The 22,704-nt window shown below is 35.7% G+C and overlaps 1 protein-coding gene across 1 annotated transcript in view; it reads left to right on the top strand.

Annotated features, from left to right (window-relative positions):
* The window catches only part of LOC109069888 (zeta-sarcoglycan), a 248,417-nt gene extending 229,410 nt beyond the window's left edge, over nt 1-19,007 (top strand). The window contains 1 exon segment of the mRNA XM_042716726.1: nt 14,048-19,007. Coding sequence (XP_042572660.1) covers nt 14,048-14,245 — 198 coding nt within the window. The 3' untranslated portion in view covers nt 14,246-19,007.
* Nucleotides 19,008-22,704: the final 3,697 nt, after the last annotated feature.

Here is a 22,704-nt window from a genome sequence, read left to right on the forward strand (position 1 = left end):
TGAGTATTTTATAGCAATATTTTCAGTTTCCTTTCATTCAGAAATGAACTAACACTTTAAAAACTTCAAACAGCAACATGTTTCAGTCTGGTAGTGTGTTATAGACTTTAGTTAAATATCAAGTCAACTTTTATGAGCAGTTTTTGCAGAATTCCCAGTAAATCCCAAAGCGTTCAAATACGTTTTCTTCATCAGAGAAACATTATTACTGGTAGATCATGCACTGTACTTTTTTATCAAGAGCTCTGACGATATCTAATGTTCACATCTCATATAATGTGTTACATCACATCTTTTGTTAAGGTGGTAGATGTGACTCCAGTCCAGTCTGGTCAGATGTAAGTGGCTCATGTCCTCAGTAACTGCTTTAACCAAACACCCCCTAACTACTTCAGATCTTTCTCCATTCCTTGTTCCTGATCTTGATTTTCCTCTCTGTTCTTCATCTTCCTGTTTTACATTCATCTGTCTCCATCTTTCTCTGTCTACAAGCCTAATTCACTGTCCAGTATAATTGCAGTGTTAGTGTAATTCCATGAGCACCTTGAACATGTTTAGATTATCCATGCTCAGCGATCCCCCCTCCCTCTCATTCAAATTAGTGCCGCCATGTTGAGCTGTCTAGCTTTCTTTCTCGCCCTTTCTTATCCTTTGTCTCTCTCTCCTTCTTGTATCCCACTTTAGTAACTGCCCAGGCTATTTAATTAACTTCCACGAGTCCAAGTCATATATCACACTGTTCTGTCACCTATTTGGGCTTTTTTTCTTCTTCTTCTTCTTCTTTCGTGCCTGAGATAACAGGATGGTGCTGTGAGGAGTGAAATAAGAGACAAAGTGGTTGATGCACAGTAAGGGTGCTTCTAAAGCTTGCATCATTTCTTAAAGGAATTGTTCAAGTGAGAGCTTCAAAAAGAATGCAAAAGCATCATAAATGTGGTCCATATGACTTGTGCACTATATCCCAAGTCTCCTGAAGCCATACAATAGAAAAAAAATCATTAGCATTTTAAGTTCTGATGGTTAAAAGTTTGCCGTCTGTATTTATTTTTATTTTTTATGTTTTTGACAGACATTTCTTATGCTCACCAGGGCTGCATTTATTTGCATTAACATTGCTTATTATTATTATCAATACTGAAAACAGTTGTGTTGCTTAATATTTTTGTGAAAAGTGTAATGTATTTTTATTTTATTTTATTTAATTTTATTTTATTTCAGGATCCTTCTATGTATAGAACATTCAAAAGAACTGTGTTTATTTGAAATAGTAATAGACTATTCCTATATAAATGTCTTTACTTTTAAATCAGTTGAATGATTATTCTTGCTAAATAAATCAGAAATCAGGCTTATTCATTCAGGCATTTCATTTATTTATGAATTGGATCAACCAGTTCATTGAAAATATCAGATTCAAAGAACCATCCATTAACAAATCTCTCATGAACACACTATAGAGCTAATATGGATGCCAAGTCTTTCAGTAAATAAAGATTTTTTTTTCTCTCATCTCACCAAGCTATTGTATGGCTATAGAATCCTTTTTGAGACTTTTTGAAACGTTTGCATGTTTTAAAATTTCTCATTTTGAGTTCCACTGAAGAGAGTCTTTGGAACCCAAAGTCGTTTTGGAATGACATAACATTAGAGTGAGTAAATAATGACTGAATTTAAATTTTTGGATGCACTAATGTTTTTAAGTTTCTTTTGTAATGTTGCTGTTGTTGTTGTTGTTTTCCTTGTTTTTGTGCACTCTCTCTCTGTCTCCCTCTCTCTTTCTCTCCCTGCCTGTCTTATGAACAAGCTCAGTAATTTAGAACAAATGCTCATATCAGCACAATCCCATCCTGTTTGCCCCCGTCTCTCCCTGTAATTCTCCAGAGGGACGAGACGCTGAAAATAGATGCCTCTGTCAATTTGGAGAAGAGAATCAAGTGCATTAGACAGCTGAGACGAGAAATCAAATCAATGTTGTCAGCAGCCGACTCTTAAGAGGGCAATGTTAAAAAGTTTGGGGTGAGAGAATTAAAGGGGAATGGCTGACTGGGTCCATGTCCTATTGCCTTTTCTCTTCCTGCTGCCCATTAAGATCAAGGGAAATGAGAAGTGACTGCTGTATGTGCTCTGATAGCTCTCGTGAGAGAGACAGAGGGAAAAGAGACCCTGTATACAGTTTCTTTAGGTAGTCATTACAGCTTTGAATTGTAAAACTAAAAGAATAAAGATTAAAACAGCCTAAACTGGTTGGCTGTATTCCAGCCTGAACTGTTTTACTGGTTTTGGACCTTTTTCGGCTGGTAAGACTGGGAGACCATTTTTACAAGTTGCTGGTAAAACAAATTACATTCCAGAGGTTTAAAGATTACCTGAAAACCATACTTGATTAAAAGTACAAATACTTGCAGCAAAATTGACTTTATTATAAGTTACAGTACAAAACACTAATTCCCATACATCTTGAGTAAATGTCTTTATGTATCTGATTTTAACAGAATTTAAGCATTTTACTTGTACTGAATGTAAGCTCAAAGATGCACTAATCCTCCTAAGAGACATGCTAGTGGAAAAACAGAAACAGTTGGTGAGTGAGGAGAACGAACAAAATCAAATTAAAACTGAACACCTCAATATTGCAATAAATCAAGGCCGACACAACAGTCTCAAACACTGAAGTCTCAGTTAAGCTCAAGTTCTCAAGTCAATCAATATCCTTTAAAGGTCCCCGAAGTGCCTTGAAACATGCAACGTTATTCTACGTGGTGATGTAATTTCAACTGAAACAGGAAGACAGTGTGGGACATATCGAGCAGCCCCGCCCACTTTTTTAAATTAGCCAGTAGAGTTTTGTTTATATCTGCACGGGTCAGAGCCGTTGAGCTCGTTAAAGCTGCATTTGACAGCCACAGTCTCATAGATTACCCCCTAGATTTAATATGAAACTCTTAGTAAAACAAAAAAGTGATCATAATCATGCTGAGGCTGTGTAGTTTTAAAAGTGTTTAATATATGCCGACTAGCGCTGCCGTGGTTCGCGTATTTACTGAATCGTTCTCTATCGCCTACATTGTACACTACGTGCCATTCACTGTACATGAAATACTACTTTGTAAGCAAGCAAGCGACCGATCTCAGCCGCAGCTTCAGCGTCAATTTATAGTTTAGGGGGCAGGTGCTACAGCTTCTAGAAATCGTTTGATTGGTCAGAAGATTTGATGAGAAAATGAAGTACGATGTGACGTCAAAAAAATCGTTGAGCCATTTTGGCGGAAGTGACGAACTAAAAGCTTTATATACTTATATCTTCTAAATGCAAATTTTGTCACTGTTTTGGAACACACTGCCTTATAGATAAGCTTAAGACTAACACATTGATACTAGCACCCAAAAAACTTTAATTTTGATTTAATGGGGACTTTAAAGGTCTCTTCAGTATAACAGATAGATAAAATAATGTTAAGTGAAATTAAACAGTCACAGCCTACTTGCACAAGACATTTTGGTTTCAGCTGCAGCCATGTCCTCATCTCATATATGAAACACCAGCAACTATCATCTGATGTACTCGCATTCATGTAAAATAGCTATGTTGACGAGTTTGGGTGGACAATGGCAAAACAGGCAAGATATAGTACCTTCTAGGGGTGTGCTGGTACTAGTATCGGTATATATATATATATATATATATATAAAATTTTTAAAATATGAAATGTAAATTGTATGTCAGTGTCCATCAGCAAATCTGCTGAAGGACATGTACTGCGTTGTCACGGGAACATCCCAGCTGAAGATGAGGAAATGAAGTGCATTCCTAACGACTATATAATGGTACGAATGTGCCCTGCTCACTCCAAAGTCCCCACTCCAAGGGGATAAGGATGATCACTTCCATTTGGAATTTGCCCGGGAACCGTTCAATACCGATACTAGTACCAGCACACCCCTAGTACCCTCAATACACTGTAGATGGTGATACAACTTATTTTGAGGCAGAAATAAACTGCTGCAGAAAAACTTAGGTAAAATTTAAGATAATTCACATCTCTGGATGGAAACATAGCTAGTGACACATTCCGAATCAAACCTGCTATCATGAGCTTGATAATTTAAAGCGGCAGATGCGTGTGTGCCTATAGATATCATTATTGGTGTGAACAGGCCTTAAGGCTTGCCGCCTTCCATTGTCACTTGTGCTCATTCTTGTTATGTGTCCTCAATCTGGCAATCCGAGAGAGCATTGGGTCTGAGGGGGAAGGCACGGGAGAAAAAAGCCCTCTCCAGTATGTTAAATATGGACAACAGTACCCATTTTAACTGCTGACTGTCAATATTACATACATCTTTCATAAATCATTCTTATATGCTAATCTGGTGCTCAAGAAATATTTCTTATTACTATCATGTATGATGATTATGGAGACCAGATCAGCATTTATTTGAAATATATTTTTTTCTAAAAATATTAAAGTATTTACAGTAACTTTTGATCAGTTTAATGCATAATTGCTGAATAAAAGTAGCAGTTTCTTAAAAAAAAAAAAAAATTATATATATATATATATATATATATATATATATATATATATACGAAGAGTTCAGATGCAAAAGCCTCTAAGTGCAATCTGAAATTTTCTTCTAGAATAATCATTTTTATAAAGCTTGTATATTTAAGTTCAGTAATTTCACTTAAATGACAATTCATAGGTAATTTTCATTGTCATTTAAGTGAAATTACTGAACTTAAATATACGAGCTTGATAAAAATTATCATTCTAGAAGAAAATTTCAGATGGCATTTAGAGGCTTTTGCATCTGAACTCTTCATATATATATATATCTTGACCTCAAACTTTTAAATCTCAGTGTGTATATAGATGAAATAAGATTAGACTACATCTAAATGAAAATGTCCAATATGAGTGGCTAATTCAAAGATTTCACAACCATATAAAATGCAAAGATCCTCATGATTACCCCTGCAAAGCCCTCAACTAGATCAGTTTTCATTACAACTAAACACCATCACATCATCACCATGCATGAAATTAAGTATCTACTTTGTTGTTGCGCTTGTGTTACATGGCAGCTGTGGAGCCAATTAAAACCCCCATTCTCTCCACCTGAACACTCCCTCTCACTTCAGCCAGCCAATGAGGCAGTGGATATAGATACATATGGTGCAGACAAGCCGAGGAGACAGGGGAGCCGAAGCAGGCATAAGTACGCTAATGTTTCATTTGTTTGTGCAAAGCTCCAATATGGTGTCCATTTGAGACCAGCCCTTAAGCCCATGCATCTTAATAAAGCCACTAGGGTGTGTGAGAGGGACAAAGTAACGAGAGAAATGCTCCTAAACTAGCACTGCTGCCTAATCAGACTCATCTATCAGCAGACAAATCTATCAGAAGCCCCGTGGTGCAGGAGAGATCCTACGAGGTTAATAATCCAACAGCCAAATTACTGCCAGCGGTTTGTTTTGCCCCTGGGTTGTTTCTGCGTGATGGTGGCGAGGTTTTATTTTCTATTATTCTGGAGTATGGAGTCCCACGGCACTTCTCTCTGCCGTGCTTAGAGGTCCTTTTTCTAAAGTGTGGCTCTAAAAAAACAGGGTGGAAATTTAGTTTTTGGAGAATTTTTATTTGTGCCAAATCCATTTGGGTTTATCCGTCTGTTGCTCTCCTCTCAGAAGTCTTTCGTCAGTAATATACAATTCTTGTGTTAGCCATATGGTAGTCTGTAAAAATTCTAATGTTTTTGATGTCACATTATATTCTAATCAGCACACTGACTGTAGGAATTTTCCATTAAAGTGCCCCTATTGTGGATTTTTAAAAATTAGCTTTCATGCAGTATGTAACACAGCTCTAAGTGAATGAAAAAATCCTGCAAAGTTTTAAATCTGAAAGTGCATAAAGTGTATAAAGTTATTGTCTCTCAAAAGGAGTCAACTTTGAAACATTAAAATTAGTAGTTTTTAAAATGAATCCCAAGCTGTTTCATGTTGACGTCAACATTGTCATATTGCCCGCCCACTTGTTGGTCTTTTTGCGTTGGTCTGAATGAAATTAAATTTTTGGCCACTAGGTGCCCTTTTTGAAGAAGTAAAAATAGCTGTTTCCCTGGTAACGGCTGTAAACAAAGCAGCACTGCATTATCAGGCATTACAGGCATAATGAAATGAAAATTAGACCAATCAGACCAGTCACGCAGATTAGCATCACACAAAGGAGGGGTTTGGAAAAATGAATCGTTGAGCAAATTGTTTGGGTCTCGTTGAGCAAGGTAAACATAAATGCATTTTTAAATGGGTCATATGATCTGTAAAGTTGCAAAGACTAAATTCTCAAATCCAAAGAGATATTCTTTATCAAAGTTAAGAATCTGCCACGCCCCCCTAAAATGGCTCATTCAAACACGCCCCCACATGTCTGTGTCACTATGTGGAAATATTTGCCTAATGCCGCCCAAATGTTCACGCAAAGAAAAAAGGCGTGGTTTCAGTAACCGCAGTTAGTGTTGAAGCAGCCATGTCAGGGAGATACTGTGTGTATCTAGGCGAAAGCAAAAGCACTTTATTTGGCATTCTGAAAGTAAATGTATTTAGGAATCTAACTTGCTACAACAATCTGGGGCTTCTGAATCAGCTACTGTAAGTATGTTTTGCTATTGACTGTTCAAATGTGGAGTTTTGTGCGTGGTGTGTGTGTGTGTGTTTGTGTGTGAGAGAGAGAGAGAGAGAGAGAGAGAGAAAGAGAGCGAGTAAAGAGTCACATAGTGGAGTCAGCTGTCTTAACCGTCCGTGGCTTGTGTACTGCAAACACATACGAGCCTCATCACTGTGTCTGTCACGCCACTCTCCTTTCTGGCTTGAACTGATGGTAAAACTAAGGACATTATTAACTGTCTTTACATTTATTTTTAAAGATAAAGCTTGCTATCATGGAAAGGGGCGTTACATTTCTGATGAGTGCTTGCGGTGTTCGTCCAATCACAATGCACTGGGTCAGTTGGCCAACCAGAGCAGACTGCGCTTGTCAGAAGGATGGACTTTGTAGAAAACGATGCATTTGAGAGAGGCGGGGCATAGAGGACCTACAATAATGTACAGTATTTGAAAAATAATGTGTTTTTTGAACATTAAAGCATGTCAACATAATGATCTTTAAAAAAGCTTCATATGACCCCTTTAAGACAATGAAAGTGTTTGGTGCTGTAATCTTTATTCAAACCATATCCCATGGAAGTATGTGAATGTAAACACCTTTTTGAAGTGCTCCTGGTGGGCATGTTATATAAAGTTTGTTGATTGAGTTTGTGTAGAGTAGCATTTACGGTGAACCGTGAAAAGACCACAATACTTCACCCAGCGAATGAGATTACATATTTACAATATATAACTGCAACTTAGTCTTTGTGATTTCATAATCAAGGTAAACCATATTGTGTTCTCAGACATTGTTTTTTGCTCACATGCAGTACTTGGCATGTGTTGATATTAGGCCCTTTATATGTATACATACACTTGACTGGTTAATTGCTTAATTGGCCATATTTATCATGTGGCTGGTGGTCTAAACATTATCATTACTGTGTGACACTTTAGCCTCTGTAGAATAATTGGAAAGACCAGTATGCAGCCCCATGTCCATAAACTTTTATCTTCAAAAGCTCCAACTATCATTTTATATTAGTAAATCCAGAAGTAAATAAAATGTGGGGCAACTTCACGCTAGAACTGTGTGATTGTCATGGTCACAGAGACAAGAACAAAAGAGATTGGGATCGGAGAGCTCAGCAATCTGTCTGTGTTTTATAGCTTGTGACTCCACTCATCTTCAGAATGTAATGGAGTGTGCGGTACATACCAATGACCTCATGAAATCTGATGGGTCACCTGTATGTTTTTCTATCTCCGCCCTTCATTTACCCCTTCCCATCCTCCCCAGCTTTAGCTGTCTTCTATTTTCTCGACCTGTTCTCTTTCATTTGCTTCTTCTCTCCTCCAGCTTTGACATGGGAGAAATCATGCATGAAAAAATGTTTGGACCGACTATAATTGGCCTTCCCTACACATATAAACATGCAAGTTTATGCACACACATTCCCTGATAGTGGTTCCAGAACTGAAAGAGGTTTGTAAACAATGCACCAACTGTTTTTTTTATCCCATGGTTGACTGACAGTAATTCATACAGACACTTTCATTTGGGGCGGGTGCCATCTTTAATCCTCTCATAAGATGACCTAAATGACTTCCGTTCCGACTTCTTTCCCTTGTCTCTATTTCTCTCTTGCTCCCCCTGGACGGCCCTGTCCCTCTCTCTCATAGTGTCTCTCAGTAGGGGTCGTGATAGCTGTCAGCAGGTGGTGTCATTAGCCATGCCACATCTCAGAAGACTCCAGAATTTAGTCTCTTGGCAGAAAAAGGGGGAGTGTTTAAAATGAAATTGGATTTAAGAGTCCGTTTTGGGCCAAGGCAGTACTCACCGGTATTAGGTGACACAATGCATGAGGACATGTCGGCTAAATGCACGCCAAAATAGAATTTCAGTAATTTGGCAGTGAAGAAGATGAGGTGATAAAAACATTTAGAGGGCAAATAATATGTCCTTAAAGAAAACTGAGACAGAAAGACATGTAACAAAAGGGACGAAGGTTTGGGGCGGCACTTTTAGCAAAATAAAGAATCGAGATTGTGATTAATATAGTTAATCATGAAGTACAGATGATGACATTTCATTTAAGTTCCATTTGCATCAAAAATTTCAATTTATTTTTTATAGCGGTTAGTAGTATTCTGCCCTACAAAAGCAAAAGACCTTAACTCGCTAGAGTGTGAAACTGATAAAAGTGTCTTTAAAGTTTTTTACTTGTCCAGCCAAATTAATTATAGGTAGGACACTGTAAATTTAACAATTAGATGTTTTAGTAATAAAAATGATCTACATTAAAATATTGTGAGCTCAGATTTTTATCCCTATTTTGAAGTTAATGTACTCTGGCTTTGCATTGTCTGCAAAAGGTGAGAAGTCACACCAAGGCAAAAGGCAGTAACTAACACATTATCAATATTTGGTTGCTGATCACCATTTACAAAATCGTCATAGTAACACCTGTATAAACTCTAGTGATCATGGGCTGTCTCATATATAGGATAATGCATATAGTAATGTGACTGTTTTTTTTTTTTTTTTTTGATCGTAACAAGCAGACTAAAAGTTAAACATGAGTGGACACCGTGGATGCCAATTTATTTTCTATGCTCAGTAATGTAAAAGAATGCTAGACATAGCATAATTGTTTTTATATTGATTTGTATGAAATAGCCTAACTTAAAAGAACGACTTGTATATATATGAAAACCCACAAAAATATATAAAACTCACAAAACTCTTGTATAAAAAACATCCCATAACACTCACAACAACATATATATATTATATCGTTAAAAAAAAAAATAGAATAATAATTATAAAATTACGAACTATTAGTAGGCTACTGATTTTATGACTGATCATGCTAGCTACGGCATTCGAGTCCACACGCGTCCAACTAGAAGTGACAGCCTGGTGAATAATCTGCATTACAGTGCTTTGTTATATGGAGCTGTTTGGTAGATCGTGATCTATCTAATTTGCTTGTCTATACCGTAATTAAAATGCGGCAGACTTTAATGGACAGTTAAACAAAGGCAGAACACCTTATAACTCCAAACCGGCATCCGTAACTTCACATTGACGCACGTTTAAACAAAGTCAGAATGCCATAACTCAATTTGAGCATTCCAAACTAAATGAAAGAGCGGTAACTGGCGTTACACGGTGTTCTGCCTTGGTTTCTCCGGGGCTTTTCGAAGTTACGGTTGAGTCGACCCATTATTTTCTCGGAAAAACCATAAAATTGTCTCAAGATACTTATACACATGATAAGGTATGTCTTGAATGTGCCAAAAATATCAATAACTCATTTTCGACAAAAATCGAAGTTACAGTCTTTTGCCTTTGCACAGCAGTATTGTCACCAATCACTTAAAAATGTCTGAATTTATTGCATTAGATACAAAGAACAAGTGGCACCTGCAAATAAATGCTGCTAGAGCTTTTCTAAGAATTAATTTCACATTTTAGAGCCTTTTTATTGATTGTTTTTAACCAACTGGTCTTAAAGGGATACTCCATCCCAAAATGAACATTTTGTCATTATTCACTTACCCCCGTGTCGTTCCAGACCCGTAAAATCTTCATCCGTCTTCGGAACACAATTTAAGATATTTTGGATGAAAACAGGGAGGCTTGAGACTGTCCCATAGACTGCCAAATAAATAACAGTCTCAAGGTCCAGAAAAGTATGAAAAGCATTATCAAAATAGTCCTGCCATCAGTGATTCAAACGTAACATTATGAAGCGACAAGAATACTATTTGTACACGAAGAAAACAATAATAACAACTTCATTTAACAGCGCATTGGCACAGCGCGGCTGACCCAGAAGAGCATACGCCATCTGCGTACTGCTCAGAATTGCCAAAATGGCGCTATGCTGATTTGGAGAGACACAGAGGAGAGGAATTTTTGAATAAAGTCGTTATTTTTGTTTTCTTCATGTACAAAAAGTATTCTCGTTGCTTCATAATGTTACAGTTGAATGACTGATGGCAGATGGACTATTCTGACGATGCTTTTCATACTTTCCTGGACCTTGACACTGTTATTTATTTGGCAGTCTATGTCGGACAGTAACAGACTGTTGTAACAGGAAAATAAACATCATGTTGAAAAGAAAAAAAAAAAACAACAGTAAACCTTACTGAAATGTCATTTAATTGCTGTAACTAGAAAGGAGCAATTTGTTAAACAAATGCACCATATTACGTACTTATATATTCACTATACTTGCAATTTTTTATTTCATAATTCCAGAGCCCTACTAAAAAGGACATGGAATCCAATATTTTTCAATATGGATCAATAGTGCATCCAAAATAAAAGAAGACAAGAATCATCAGTAAAGTGAATATTAGCTATGTGCAATAATTTATGGATCATAAAGTTACTGTAGATGCTCGTCAACCCCCTCTGGGTAATTGCAGATGTGAAAGTGCAATGTTCTGCATTACTCAAGTGGGCTTCAATTAGGCTATGTTATAACCTGTACACTGCAAAGTGTTCTGAAAAGTCTTAAAAAGCATTACTGGATGTTGACATTGACCCCTCCTTACATTAAACAACATTTGTTTTTGTTCTGTTTCTATATGCATCTCTCTTTTTTCTTTCTTTTCTCCCAAAGGACCATTGCCTTTTCTGCACAAATATGTTTGCATTTATTTATCCACCAAGGATTTTCCTTTTCATTGACCCTGATGATATGTGCTAGTCCTCATACAAATTGTCCTGATCTTACTCCACTTAGAGGAACAAACATATAGAATTCTTAAAATTCTTTAATGCTGGTTGAAGGAGCACTACATTACTCAATTTGCATTCAACTCTAAAGAGATCTATCAAAAACAGAAGTTCATCTGAGGACTCTGTGCACATGTTGATTGTATAAAAATCAAGTCCACTTTATATAAGTGTTATATTAAAGTTTGCAGGGCACTTGGAGGGACCGAAATGAAAAACTGACGCAGCAAAAGGCGAGAGAAACAAACAATGAGAAACAAAGTGAGAGACGGATAGCGAAAGTGGCTGTGCGCTGCCCTGCTGACAGCAAAGCATCATGGGGCTTGTTTGTGCAAATGTTTATAGAGATATGCCCTGTCAACACCTCAGATACCATTACTTACAGTAATTAGTTCTTCCTTGTTGCCATTTTCTCTCTCTCGTCCTCCTTTGTTTTTGTCACTCTCCCACAGCGTGTGAGTTATGGTAAAGATTATTTGGCCTTTCCTAGCTGTCAGAGCCAACAGACTTTATGGAACTGATAAATACATGAATCAACATATTTATAAATCAAAGGGCAAACAGGCTTTTAATGAAATGTAGTTTATGTCCCTGGTGATGTTCTCTCTCCAGGTCCATATCTGGGAATTAAATTTGTGTCCTTCAGGAGGAATTCATGTGCCAGGATTGTGTCATGTGTTGTATCATAATCTTACACAGCCAGCATTTTTAATATCATATCGCATCTTAGATGTTTCTTCAAGTTTGGGTACTTTTATGTCCCGGGGCTTACTTTTTAGTAAAACTAACTTACTAAACCTAAACTTTCTTTTTTTAAACACACCTTCAGGAGTTATTTGTAATACATTTATATACATACATAATGTATATGTGTTTTGCTTTGTTTTACCCAGTTTGAAAAACATTAATAGTGGTACAGTATATGAAATTATTTTCTTCAAAAAATGATATCACACTTTAAACTAAAGCCACCGATAGGTGGCAAGTCATTGTCTTAATGACTGAACCATTCAGTGAAGATTGAATGATTATCGAATGATTCACTGAATCATTGGCTCACTTGATTCTTTCAAAGACATGGATTCATAACAAAACAAAGTTGTGCATTGCTCGGAAAGGCACGCAACAGTTCACCTGAGACTTTTTTGGAACTATTTTTCAAAAACAGCTAATACTGACAATATTAACTTATTGTTTATTGAACTGTTGTTTTAAATGATTATCACATTTGCAATCATGCAGATATTCAGAGCTCATTTGATATCACTTTTTTTATTTTATTTTGTTATGACTTTCAGAAAGAAATGAGAGAGATAACAGAATTTTCCTTTGATGCATATATACATCACACACCCTCATATTCTGATCAAAAAAAAGCCTTTCACCTTTTGGCCAAGAACCGGCCACTGAGTATCTTTCAAAGATCTGATGCCTATGGTGGCCAAGAAGTGCAAAACAAATCACAATTCTGAAAACAAAATAACAAATTACAAATGCAAATGCAAATCTAAAAAACAAAATAACAACTCGGAAAACACAACAACAATTCCAAAAACATTGTAACAAATCAGAAAATGCAACGACAAATCCAAAAACAAAATAAGTCAGAAAACATAAAGACAATGAAATGAGATATGCAGCTCTCTGCTTGCTTCGCGTCAGTCACGCTCATCAGGAAAGTGAGTCAAACACACACACAGACACATATTTTTTATGAAATAATACGTCATTAATAGCGGTTCACTTGTCTGATATGGTATGATTGTGTTCATATCAGCAGCGAACCGAACTGAAGTTCACATGAACTGTAACCCAGACCACCCTTTTAAAGTGGACTCGGGTATGGTTCACGAGTGCGCACCCGAGTTTAGAAGACAGCGTTCGAATCATCCAAATGAACCAAACTCTGAACTCCGAACTTTCTACCACTACTCTGTTGTTCTTCTTGTATACGTTGATTGACAGATGTCTCATCCAGTCAGCGGTGAGTAATCTATTCTCACACCAATGGCGCTGTCTCAAACTATCCCTGCCTTTTCCATTTTTTCTGATTTGCCGTTGTGTTTTCTGACTTGTTATTTTGTTTTTGGATTTGTTGTTGTATTTTCCGTATTGTTATTTTGTTTTTTAGATTTGCATTTGTAATTTCTCGGCCACCATAGATGCCACTAACCTTGCAAATTTTAAGAAACAGTGTTTCCAGGCAGATTGGTTTAAAAAAAAAATTGAATCTTAACTTCTGGATGCTGTGTAAAGCCAGCCATTGAGTTTAGAGCTTGAAAAACTGGGAAAGTACTGGCCTTTTTGTGCAATAAGCATCAGATAGTCAGTGAACAGACTGTGGGGGTCCTTTGATGCTGGAAAATGGTGTTGAGGAGATACTAAGCAACACACACACATACACACACATGCACACAGAACTGGTCAGAGTGATGTGACTTTTAGGACATTCAGGACAATGTTGTTTAACTGTGTATGGCTCACATAATGATACAGCCTTTCATCAGTGTGTTCTTTTTTATATGAGCAGATACAGTTTAATCCTACATTACTGTTATTTTGATTTATCTGAAGTCTTTGATTATAATATCTGTCTTCTCATATTCTTTACTTTTCCCCCTTTCTCTCCTTGCCTCTCCTCCTCTCAGATCTTTCTAAACGCAAACTCAATCCGTCTTGGAAATCTTCCACACGGGAGCGTGGACCCTTTGCTCGGTCCAGGGACCACGTACCCCAAACAGACTGTGTACGAGGTGTGCGTATGCCCCAGCGGCAAGCTGTATCTGTCTCCTGCAGAGAGCTCCTCCACCTGCCAGACCACCAACAGTGTGTGTCTCTGGAGCTGAGAAAGGTGGGTGGGCCATGGACCACCCAGCACCAGAAAGGCCTTCCTTCACCTTTCCACTCCTGCTCCTTCCCTTCTTCCTCTACTTTCTCTGACCTCTTTTCTTTCTCAAGACATTTCTGTTGACCCTTTCTTTTATCTACCCATACATCAAGCTGTCCATATTCCTATCCATTGGTCCATCTATCTATCTATCTATCTATCTATCTATCTATCTATCTATCTATCTATCTATCTATCTATCTATCTATCTATCTATCTATCTATCTATCTATATGTCTGTCTGTCTGTCTGTCTGTCTGTCTGTCTGTCACAGTGGTCTCCAACCCACTGATCGTGATCGACTGGTAGATCTTTATCACTGTCCCAGTAGATCCCAAAAATAACAATAAAATAAAGTACATAAATACAATACATTTCTCCATTCTTTGTACTGTTTTTGTACTTATTTTTCTGTTATTTCGGGAGCTACTGGGACAGTGATGAAGAAAAATACATTGCACAGGAAGTTAACAGAGGTAAGAGATGCTTAAGATAAGGGCAAAGAGGAAAAAATACTGTAGCAGGCAGAGAACAAGCTCAATGTTCACGATGCTCGAAATATAGGTAGAAGATGTGGGGTAATATTAATGTATCATTGAAAGGAACTGTCTTGAGAAAAGTGTTAAAGGCAATAATGGCATTTTCTTCTCTTATCTCCATATAAAGCGCAGCTATAATTTGTTTGCAGGCGTAACCAAGAAAATGCTATATTGCGGCTGGTTCATAAGCACCACCTGCTGTCAGAGAGTGAATCTGTATCTCATTCAGACCTGCTGTTTTTGTTTCATGCAAATGTTTTATGTAGCCAAAAAAAAAAAAAAAAAAGACAAAAACAACTGCTCATGAAACTTGTGTAGCATCTTTGTTTGGATCGCGATTAAGATGCAGTGGTTGCCTCTAATTTCAAACGTCTACAGATATTTTTGTTTAAGGCCAATTTGCTTGTTATAAAGCAAGTAGCCAATAAATACATTTTCTTGAAAAAAAAAAAAAAAAAATATCTGATTCTGAATCAGTCATGATCCAGACAATTTGGATCACTAATTAAAATACTAAATAAAAGGCCTCAAATTGGAAGTACAAATTGGATATCTTTTCCTATCAATTATTCAATATGTAGGTCTTGTCTTTCATAAAGGCAGAGGGCAGGGATCCTGGGCTTAAAAAGGTTGGTGACCACTGGTCTACAGTATCTGTCTGTTCCATCCCCATTTCTTTCACACATTGACCATACATCACTCTTTCCCTTTTTTTGTCATTTTTCTTTGTCTTCCTCTTTCAATTTACCCTCTTTCCCATCTTCCCTTTCCCCTTTGTCCTCTCAAGCAGAAATCAGGAATCATTAGGCATATCTTGGCTTGGTTAAAGCTGCATCTTCCCAATCTGTAAATGGAGCAGAAACTCTCTTTTTTCTTCTCTTTTTTGTGTGTGTGTGTTTTGTTCCTCTTTTTTTTATTTTTTATTTTTTTTTGTATGAGCGTCTGACTCAGTGGAGGATTGCGAATGTGTGCCAGGACGCTGGACTGCACTCGTGAATGAGCACACACACGGCGACCTGCAAACAAGCGTGTTTTTTTTTTAAGAAGATACAAAGGTGCCTTTGCTACTGTTAGTAAAGCACATCACCTGCTACTCTCCCTCCACGTGCAGTAAGACTAAACTCCGCTAGGAAAACTGACCGAACGAACCCTCTCCTCTCTTTTAGTTCCTGCTCAAAAAGACACTATGATAAACAGAAAATAAAACAAAAACTTACTTTCCTCTTGGATGTTTCTTTTTAGAAAAAAAAAAAGCACAAAATTATGCCATGTAAATAACAACATTAATAAATAATAATAAAAAGAGAAAGTTTATTTTAAGAATTTTGTATTCAAGAATGCTTGATAAAATTTATTTTTTATTGTTTAGGTCTCATGGACATGTTTTCATGTACTATGGTGAGTTAATGTTAAAAATGATTTTGTTTTCTTCTTTTTCTTCTCTCTCTCTCTCTCTCTCTCTCTCTCTCTTAATACTCTTTATCTGTCATCAATCAAATTCAGTTGTTGGATTGTATTTAGGTCCTATCTAAAATTAATCCTGCCGGTCAAAAGTGGTGCCGTAATCTTTTCCCAACTCTATGGTTATGTTTTGTTTTGTTTTTTTTTTACTTCTGTGTGTGTGTGTGTGTGTGTGTGTGTGTGTGTGTGTGTGTGTGTGTGTGTGTGTGTCTTTTTTTATTCCCTCCACATGATGTAGTGTAAAAATCAATACTGCAAGTTTATTATTAATCATCATTGTTACATTATTTACTGTTTTCAGTGTTTCAGGCTATGGACCACTGCACTTGGGTAAATTAAAATATGATTTAGAGCGTCATTTCTGCAAAAAGATTTTAGAGTGAATGAAAAGTAAACTGCCAATGTGGATTAACCTTTCATAGTGTTCTGTAGGGACATTTTTTTTTGACCCATTTGGAATTACTTGCATTTGGAAAAAAATGCATTAATTAAGCTAATGCAAGAAAAGCTCCTAAAATATAAATTCATAGTAATAAATTAGTTGGTAATTAAAAACAGTTCTAATAAATAAGCAACATGCACAAAATTAGGAGCAATTCATGTAAAAAAATCTAATTCCAGAGAGGTTATCACACTTATTGTACAGCAGTAATCCAATAACACTTGTGTTTATGGCTGTCATCACCCTCATTATGACACATGAAACACTGTCGTTTGAGAATTTTGACAGCATTTTTTTTCACTTGCGAGAGACATGCCTGTAAGTGATCATGCCTGTAATAACTGAAGTATACCTCTAAGTTCAAAAACTCAATTTTGTTTTTTGGATGCCAAAAGTCTGAAAGAAGATGCCCAAATCTGCCCTCATAAATGTTCAAAATATGGAGGAACCTGGATAGCAAACTCTAGAGTAACACAGAACGGGCTACTGTACAGTAGTCTGAGGTGCTTAGCATCAAAAAAAAAAAAAAAAAAAAAAAAAAAAACACTGTTTATTTATTTTTGTGTTTAAGTTCTGTAGGAGGGAAGATTTCTTAAGAGAAAACAAAGATATATTTTCTTATAAATTCTATGCAATGTGTTTGTAAGATTGCTGTGAGGTTGGAAAATTATTCAGTAATATAAGAGGTCAAGATGTCCTAGATTTTCTTTTCATCATAAATCCAGTATTATGACACTCAAATTAACCTGGCTCATGAAATGAGTTTGCAAATAATTAAAAATAAACATGAAATGATGAACACATGCAAATATGTTTGTTTGGAATATTAAAAATCTTTGTTTAGGAGATGAAACCCAAGCAATGTCTTTCTCTTCGTTCTCTTCCCATGTTATTTCTCACCAATTTTAGAGTCCATGGGGAGTTGATTTATTTTCTGTGGAGAAAAGTAAGAACATATATTGCTACATCTCCCTGTCTCTGTCTTTTTATTTCTTTATTTTCTGTCCATTTTCTATCAATGTTTGACTAGAACGAGTAGAGGCAGGCAGAGGCAGTCTTTGAGGCTTTCGAATCAAATTTACCATGAAATAGAACATCTTCATAAAAGGATGAGGTCAGTGATTTGGTTAGGACTCACTCCTCTGGCACCTCTACTCTCATTTGGAAAAGCAGAGAGCTCTTATAAAGCTTATGAACTCTGGGAGAGAAGCTAAGCATCTGAGGAGAGCAAAGGCCATAAAAAAACTATTCATTCTTCACTGTATTTTGTGCTCATAAATTTTGGCCCACTATTAAAAACGTGTTTTGAGTGTAAAACAAACACCCTTCAGGGTTTTTTGCTTGTTTATTTATTTATTTTTTTAAACACATACATTTTTTTTCCCAGTCATTGCACTTTATTTACCCTTTACAGTATGTTTTAAAATGAGATTTGAAGGTGAAATATAATTAAATCTGTTTCCAAGGGTTTTGAAAACAAACTTTGTTGAGTCTTGAGATACAGGTTCATTACAAATTCAGTGTGAATTTCATACTTATTGTTTAATGCCATCTGTACTATAGTGTTTGGATTTTCAAAATGATAAAAAAAAAAAAAAAATGCATTAATAAATAAATAAAATAGCTTTCCTAAACAATGAATAACTTGTCTAGGACAAAACAGCTGTTGACTGAGTTCGTTTGGATTGAATAGTGTCTAAGAAGATTGCCTGAATTTAATTGTAGTTGTATTCTGCTCTAAATATTGAATGTTTATGAGACTTCTCATTGGCATTCAGAAGGGAGAAACACGTTGAATAAAGAGTCGAGAAGTAGACGGACAACTCACAACCCACAGGAGGCAATTACTAAAATCAAACGCACACAAACACTTTACAGTTTTCACCGTATTACTGTTATAGTTCTTTCTTTCTTTCTTTCTTTCTTTCTTTCTTTCTTTCTTTCTTTCTTTCTTTCTTTCTTTCTTTCTTTCTTTCTTTCTTTCCCTGTATTTTCAAGGTCATTTCCTCCTTTTGTTTTTTCAGTCTTTTGTTTTTCAGTGAACTCACACCCTAAGACTTCAATATGGACAAAAATGAGTGTGAATGATAGTCTTTACAATGGCACACACTGTACAATGGTCCTATGTCATGTATTTTTTTTTCACAGCTAAAACCTTGCAAAATTATTCTATAGAGATTGTGTCTACTAAAAGTCAGCAAGATGTTTTGTCAGCTGAACAATCAGTATGTCATTAAACAACATATACAATGCATCGAAGATGCTGCACTTCTATTCCTCACATCCTTGTTTTCACTCATAAAAAAAATAAAATATATCACATTAAAAAGAACATACACATTAGACACACTTTCACATGTTTTTTCAGTAAAAAAAAAAACTGTGACGTGTTTGCAAACCACCTGCAATTCAGTTTAACCTGTAAAGTTATTATTATTATTATTATTATTATTATTATTATTATTATTTTCCCAGGGCAAACTCACCTTCTTTCTATGTAAATTACTCTCATTATATATTGCGCCTTATTCAAAAAAAAAAAAAAAAAAAAAAAAAAAAGTTTACCTGGTGCAATACATGTTGTGCTGTTACTGCCTGCAAAGTTCACATTTAAAGAAGAGATGTTTGTTTTCATTTTCTATTGATCATGACAACAGTAATTTATCAAATGATGATCAAATGATGTAGGACAGCATTAAAACTGGGCATATATCCAGATATGGAGGGTAGATAAACATGCTCTCTGCATTTTAAAAAGTCATTTTTAAAGTCTGGTTTGCCGATGTTGTAAAAGTTCTACCGCTCAAAAGTTTGGGCCAATAAGATTTTTTATTTTATTTAATTTTTTCATGTTCACCAATAATGTTTTTTTTTTAACCAAAAGTACAGTAAATAATAATAATAATGTGAAATAATTTATTCCTGTGACCTCAAAGTGGCAAAGCAGAATTGACTGTAGCCACTATTCTAGTCTTTGTGATGTTTAATATTTTTGTATAAACACTTTTCATCAATTGAATTCATCTTAATAAAAGTATTAATTTCTTTAAAAAAAAGAAATAAATAAAAAAATAAAAAATCTAACAAAAACTAATCTACTTTTCAACAATCATCATTTTTTCGTCTCTCTAAAAGTTAACAAGTTTTAAAATGATATTCAGTATTTATTTTATCAGGGACAGATAATGGAAAAAACGATGACAAAGGTAATAGACAGAAAAAAAAAAAGATATCACATTAGCTAACAGTAGCAGGATTATTTTGGTCATCTGTAATGGTCTCAGCTGTAGCACTTTCAAGTCACGGAGAATCTTTGATGTCTAACGTAACACGATTCCTGGTGCACATCTGCAGTAATGGCACAGAATAGCACAGAAGCTAATATGAGCGCTCTCAGGCATATTAAATCAGATTAGGCAGGCAATCACCTGAAACAATGTGTCTAGCCAAGGGCCACACTGCCCCATCAAAGCCATTCAACTGCCGCCATTTATTTAATGTAATAGAATGTAATTCAGATTGCAATTTAGAATGATTAATTGTATTATACTGTAGGAACATCAGTGATCCCAAAGGGAAAATCCGACGGGTACTGTCACTAATATTTGTCTGACTGTCTGTTTCATGTTTACAGATAAAGCTCACATCTGGATGATTCATAAAGTCCCGAGGACATGCCTGGAATTCCAGAGTCTTTTCTTTTCTTTTCTTTTCTTTTCTTTTCTTTTCTTTTCTTTTCTTTTCTTTTCTTTTCTTTTCTTTTCTTTTCTTCTCTTTTTTTCACTTAGACACTCTCATTTAATCACAGCATGTAAAACGCACAAAAGCTCACTTTAGTCGTCCAAGATATGGACTTTTCTCTGTAAAATTGACGTGTAAATGTAAATTCTTACATTTCCATACCTCTATTCTCCCATCTTCAGTCAAAAAAAAAAAAACAAAAAAAACAAGCAGATAAGCAGAAGGTATGAATCATTAAAGTTTATGACTTCAGACGTTTCAGATGCCAATTCTATCTTCTTTCTCCCTACAGAAATAAAATTTGATTAGATATTATAAGGTCAACAAAATATTGATGCATCCATCAAATTATATTTTCCAGGCCTCTCTAGTCTCCACAAGAGCTTATTTACTTGGATTATGCTGAGGGGGTTGAATCTAAAGGGATTCTAAAGGGAAGGAAATCTAAAGGGAAGGAAAAGTTTCAAAACTGTTTCATGGATGATTTCCATTTATTTCAATGAAAATCATTATCCATATTAGAAAAAGAGGACAAACACACAAAACCTCATCTTTTTGGTGTGGAGGGAGATTCCGATCCATCCTTTGATCGTTTTGTGCAGAAAAACTTATTCTGATGATGCTGAACTGAAGTCCCCAGGTGTCCCGTTAACACCAAGGAGGTCTATAATATCCGGATATAGTTATCCGTTAGGATTCGCATTCATCTCACTGGCAGATCCTCAGTTTCTGCTGTCCCGAGTCAGAACTTTAATTTTTTTCAAACTTTTTTTTAAATATTATGATCATTTGGTTTCCTTGTAAACACAGTCTCCTGGATAATAGAACCAGTTTTGTACTTTTTAGGAATAAACGAGATTGTCCACCCAGAAATGAAAATTCTGTCATTGTGTCGTTCAAAACCTCACTTTATTTCTTCTGTGGAACACAAAAGAAAATTCTGGTTCCCATAGACCTTAATCAGGTTAGACGCCATACTGAATTTAATGCAGACAAAAATTTGGTTCACAATTCACAAATTTCAAAAACGTTTTATGGTGTTTCATCAACTAAATAGTTTTTATTTTATTTATTGTTATTATTATTGTTATTATTATTTAAGACCTTTCGTCAGCTGGACAAATCAGTATGCTGTTAAACAACAGTAAAATCCATGGAACATCCTGTACTTCTGACCCGTTTTCATTCCTCTTATAAATTCAGTATGGCACTATCCTGGCTAAAGTCTGTTGACGTCCACTGTATTTTTTCTCCATATAATGGAAGTCTATGGGAACCAAAACTGTACGGTTAACATTCTTCAAAACATGTTATGTTGTGTTCAGGAGAAAAAAGGAAAAGCATACAAGTTTGGAATGACATGAGTGTGAGTAAATGATGCCAATTTTCATTTTTTTAGGTGGACTATCCCTTTAAGGGATTTAAAACAAGAAGAGTTTATTGCATATCTAAAGCTGTGAACTTTTCTAGTCAGCTGTCTTGTTCTGTTTATGTCCCACAGATACTTTATCACAGTTTTCAATAGTTGGGTTGAAGACGTCATTCTCTTTATGTTTGTTCTGTTTACTCAGTTCATTTATAGCAACAAAAGGTACTTAAAAATCAGATCAGAAAGCAGCACTCGAGCTCAAGGGCAGAAGATTTTCAGAAGTATTGTTCTGTTGAGTGCTTATATTTCATCTCTGATATTCCATCTTTATCATAAATGACGTTATTGTGCACCATTATTTCAGATTACATTCTCTCTAATGTAGCTTTTAACATTTTCTCTTATAACTGGTATGGGAAGTTGTTTTAGGCCACATTTTCCAGACTTGGAAAGTCAGATTGTTTATTATTGTCACTCCCATACAAAATTGTAATTAATGCTCTGGCCCACACAGAATTTGCACCCAGAGAAAAGCTCAGCAGATTTTCCACAAAACTGGAACAGAATTCTGTTTAGTGGAACTGTCATTCACAAAGTTCTACTTCGCATCCCATATTTACATGCTTGTTTATGAAATATATTTCATAACACTTTCATCTACCAGTCATTTAAAGTATACTACTTTCAGCTCAGTTTCACCTAATTTCACATAAATCAAATCCATTTGCCTATATTTAAGGGGACTACTAATTTAAAAACTCCTCATGGCTCATTTACCTCTGGATGTGTCTCATACGGTATATATCATTTCAAACGTATGGTTTATCATTGTACAGATTATGTAGCAAACTGAGTATGAAAGGATT

Source organism: Cyprinus carpio, chromosome B1, assembly GCF_018340385.1.
Source record: "Cyprinus carpio isolate SPL01 chromosome B1, ASM1834038v1, whole genome shotgun sequence".
Taxonomy (NCBI): domain Eukaryota; kingdom Metazoa; phylum Chordata; class Actinopteri; order Cypriniformes; family Cyprinidae; genus Cyprinus; species Cyprinus carpio.